Genomic DNA, 3,600 nt, shown 5'->3' on the forward strand with positions numbered 1-3,600 from the left:
AGATGCCATGCATTCAGAAACTCTTAAGTCAGGAAAAAAAGAGGAACTTTCAAGTGACAAAGTTCTCGTAGAGCAGCAACATGAATTCACATTACAGATCCCTATAATTCAGTCACAATCGAATGAAATGCTGACTTCAAAATTATCATTATCCGATGCTTCATCAAGTACTCTATCAGCAAAAGCTAAGAATGAGTCGGCATCAATAGTTACTGATGCAGTGTTAGACACATTCTCAGAAATTTCTAAACAGGAAATTAGCATAAAGTCCTCGGTCGAGAAAGAAAATACCTTTCTGGCAAATGGACTTATAGATAATGGTAATAGTTTGACGAACTCAAATATTGATGAATTTTCTTTGGACACTATTCCATTGGAAATGATCTACAAAATACTTCCAATAAGTATGCAATAGTTTATGGTTAGTGTTATATTTTACGTGAAATCAAACTATTTGTTGCATTTTTAGAAAGCTTGTTGTAATAAATTAATATGTAATTTTAAAAAAAATTGTTCATGAAAACTTTTCCGTGTTGTTCTTATTTTGGGGGAAATACAAATTCGAATACATGCATGAATCTTATCACGGACATGAAAATCTTATCATATTTGTAAACGAATACTGCATTCACGACATTCCCAAAAAATTGAGAAAGAAATGCGTAAATTTAATGTACTGTGAACTAAAAAAAAAGTTTTAACTTAAAATAACTTTGGTTCTAATTATCAGATTTTAACCTTGTATCTTAATTAATCTGTGCAGAAATTACAGAATTCGTTTTCGGATTTGCAATAATTGCAGTGATATTCCCTTGATTATTAATTTTTAAATTAATTTTTGAAAATAAAAAAGTTATGCATTAAATAACTTTGGATCTAATAAATGAATTTTTACGTACTAAGATTCAACAGTCTCATGCAGAGAGGAAGGCGGGGGTAACGACTAAGTTTACTAAAATTTTAATTCTGATACTAGATTAGTATATAATTTTGATTAGGAAATTACATTTTTATCAGGAAAATACATAGCTAAAACTAAATATTTTATAAAACAAATTAAGTAACATTTTCAAACAAATTTAATATTGAACTTTCAGGTTATTAAAATTTCTATTTTTGACAATTAAAAAAAATTAACAATATTTTTTTGAAAAATCTGTACTTTTAACAAAATAATATCAATTTATTTTCAAAAACAAATTATAATATGAGTTAAATGTTTTATTAGTATATACCATTCAATATTTTTCTTTAAATTCAAAGAGATTTTTGGCCCCCTTCTGAAATTTTACATTATCACACGCCTTTTCTTCATCTCCGAATCGAGGTGTTAGCATTGGGCATCCACATATGTTTAAACATGACTAAGATTCATTCTTAATGTTTCACGGGATATATTATAAGAGGATGCTACACCAAAGGAGAAACCCTTAATGGGAAATTTATTTTGTTGGTTGCGCTGTTTCTAAGGACACTTTGATAATCCAAGCTCGAGAGCAATTTGCTTTTTTGCGAATCAAGTAATCAAGGTACGAATTTTGTTTAACAAGAAAATACCGCAAGGTTTAAAGTAAGTCTTAACTCAGAACTCCTTGAATGCACGACATCACCACTCATTCATGTGATCACTTCCACAATTTAGACATATATCTCAAGGGGTAGGAAATTTTCACGCAATCCTTATACTCACTGCTCAGCAGCAAACCACAGGACTTCCTATTCCATCGAATTAAGGAGAACGTATATCGCGGTGTGTCTTAGCGGAGTCGAGGATCGAACCTAGCTCCTTAAAAACTGTGTCTATTCTCCAACCACTGGGCCACCATAGCTCTCAAATTATCTTTGACCAACATAATTAGGTAGGTACTTTATTTACGTAGCGCTACAGCTGCACATGAGTTATTGGAGACGATCTTGGAAGCATCACTGTCATGATTCAAAGACATGCCATTGCAATTTTGATCCTCTGCAGAAGGGATCCCCTGCTCTGATAGCCCGACGACCTGCGTGCGAAGTCGAGTACTTTACGGTAGAACAGTTTTACGAGGATCGATATTGCACACCCTTGGTCCCTACGTAGGCTGATCAAAGGATGCTTGACTTCAGTGTTCTTCAATGGGGCCTCCCTGGCCGAGCGGTATTGCCGGTCCAAACGCTTTGTTAAGCGTGGAGGTAGCGGGTTCGAATCCTGCCGTAACCCTGGATGTATTCTTTGTGATGTCTTTCTCTGAATTGTTCTATCTGTATTTTCTACTTGACAATGACTTATAAGCCTATATTGAGCACACAAGTCAGCAAATGTATGTAATTTCAATAAAATGTTCTTCAATCAGAAGAAATTGATTCTAATTGCCATTTATATTTCACCAAATGCAACCATGAGGGATATTAAATTATTTATTGCAAAATCTTTATTTCCACTATCCACAGCAGGTTCACAAGCTCTGGCAGACGTTACTGGTGAGGAAATTAATTATTGTGAGCGGCCTGTGATCCTTGCAGGAGATTTTAATGTGAATTTCTCGTTACCTGAAGCTGAAACATTATTAACCTTCCTTAAAGACACATTTGAATTGGAAATGATAAATAGTAGGAATGATCCAGCAATCAAAGGGGGAACTACCACTGATGCAGTTTTTGCAAGAAATATTGAAAAAATAGAACTAAAACATTTCGTATCTTACTTTAGTTATCATATTCCCATTGTATATGTTATAGATTTGGATATTTCTCCACTCGAAAATGATAATTAAAAGATGCGATCAATTGTGAATTGTAAGCAATGTTAATAAAGTTTGTCTTAAAGAAACATTATGATTTCACTAAAAATCAATTTCTACCCCTTCCTATTTTCATTTCCACATTACGAAGTTTCATTTCTTCCTTCTGGAGAGACTCCACACACTATTTATTTATTTTCTAACAAGTCTTTTGTCATCAATCTCCTAAATTTATTTTTAATATTTTGTGCTGAAATATTAGATAAATACGTTTATAACGAAATTTTTTTTCTCACGAAAGAAACAAAGTAAGCAAAATGTAAAAATTAAAATAATAATAATGATTTTTGATTGCCAATTTTCACCAAAACTTTTACGAACAAATCTCTTTTGAAAGAGTGGAAGTTTATTAAGAATTTATATTTTTTCATTTATTGAGTTTTTCTTTAAAATGTTTGAGAGTATGGAGCATTTTTAAAATCTAGTATAGTAAATTTAATCTCATCAAAGTTGTGATATTAAAATAAATACTTAGTAGGGGAGAATGGGGTCAATTGTAACATTTTTTACTTAACTATTTTTAACTAACAAAAAATCCTATATATTACTAGTATTAATTGACAGACAAGTAAAGTAGACTATCATCTACTAGAAAAATAAATACCTTATTTTAAATGGTATTATATTAGTTACTAACAATTTTTGACAGTCGTGCGCTTGTTATAATTGTCCCCACTTACGGGGTCAATTGTAACAGTTCATAAATTCAACTAAAACATAGTTAATTATACATATTATCATAGTTGTGATATATTTTTTTATTGATCAAAATAGTAGTGATATTTTAGGAGTAAAAATAATAATGAGCAGAGACCTAAAG

The 3,600-nt window shown here is 31.4% G+C and overlaps 1 protein-coding gene across 1 annotated transcript in view; it reads left to right on the forward strand.

Moving 5' to 3' along the window:
* Nucleotides 1–523, forward strand: part of LOC122272499 (uro-adherence factor A-like) — a gene marked incomplete in the record, with an annotated part of 35,997 nt that extends 35,474 nt beyond the window's left edge. The window contains 1 exon segment of the mRNA XM_071185920.1: nucleotides 1–523. Coding sequence (XP_071042021.1) covers nucleotides 1–415 — 415 coding nt within the window.
* Nucleotides 524–3,600: the final 3,077 nt, after the last annotated feature.

This window comes from Parasteatoda tepidariorum, chromosome 9 (assembly GCF_043381705.1).
Source record: "Parasteatoda tepidariorum isolate YZ-2023 chromosome 9, CAS_Ptep_4.0, whole genome shotgun sequence".
NCBI classification, from domain to species: Eukaryota; Metazoa; Arthropoda; class Arachnida; order Araneae; family Theridiidae; genus Parasteatoda; species Parasteatoda tepidariorum.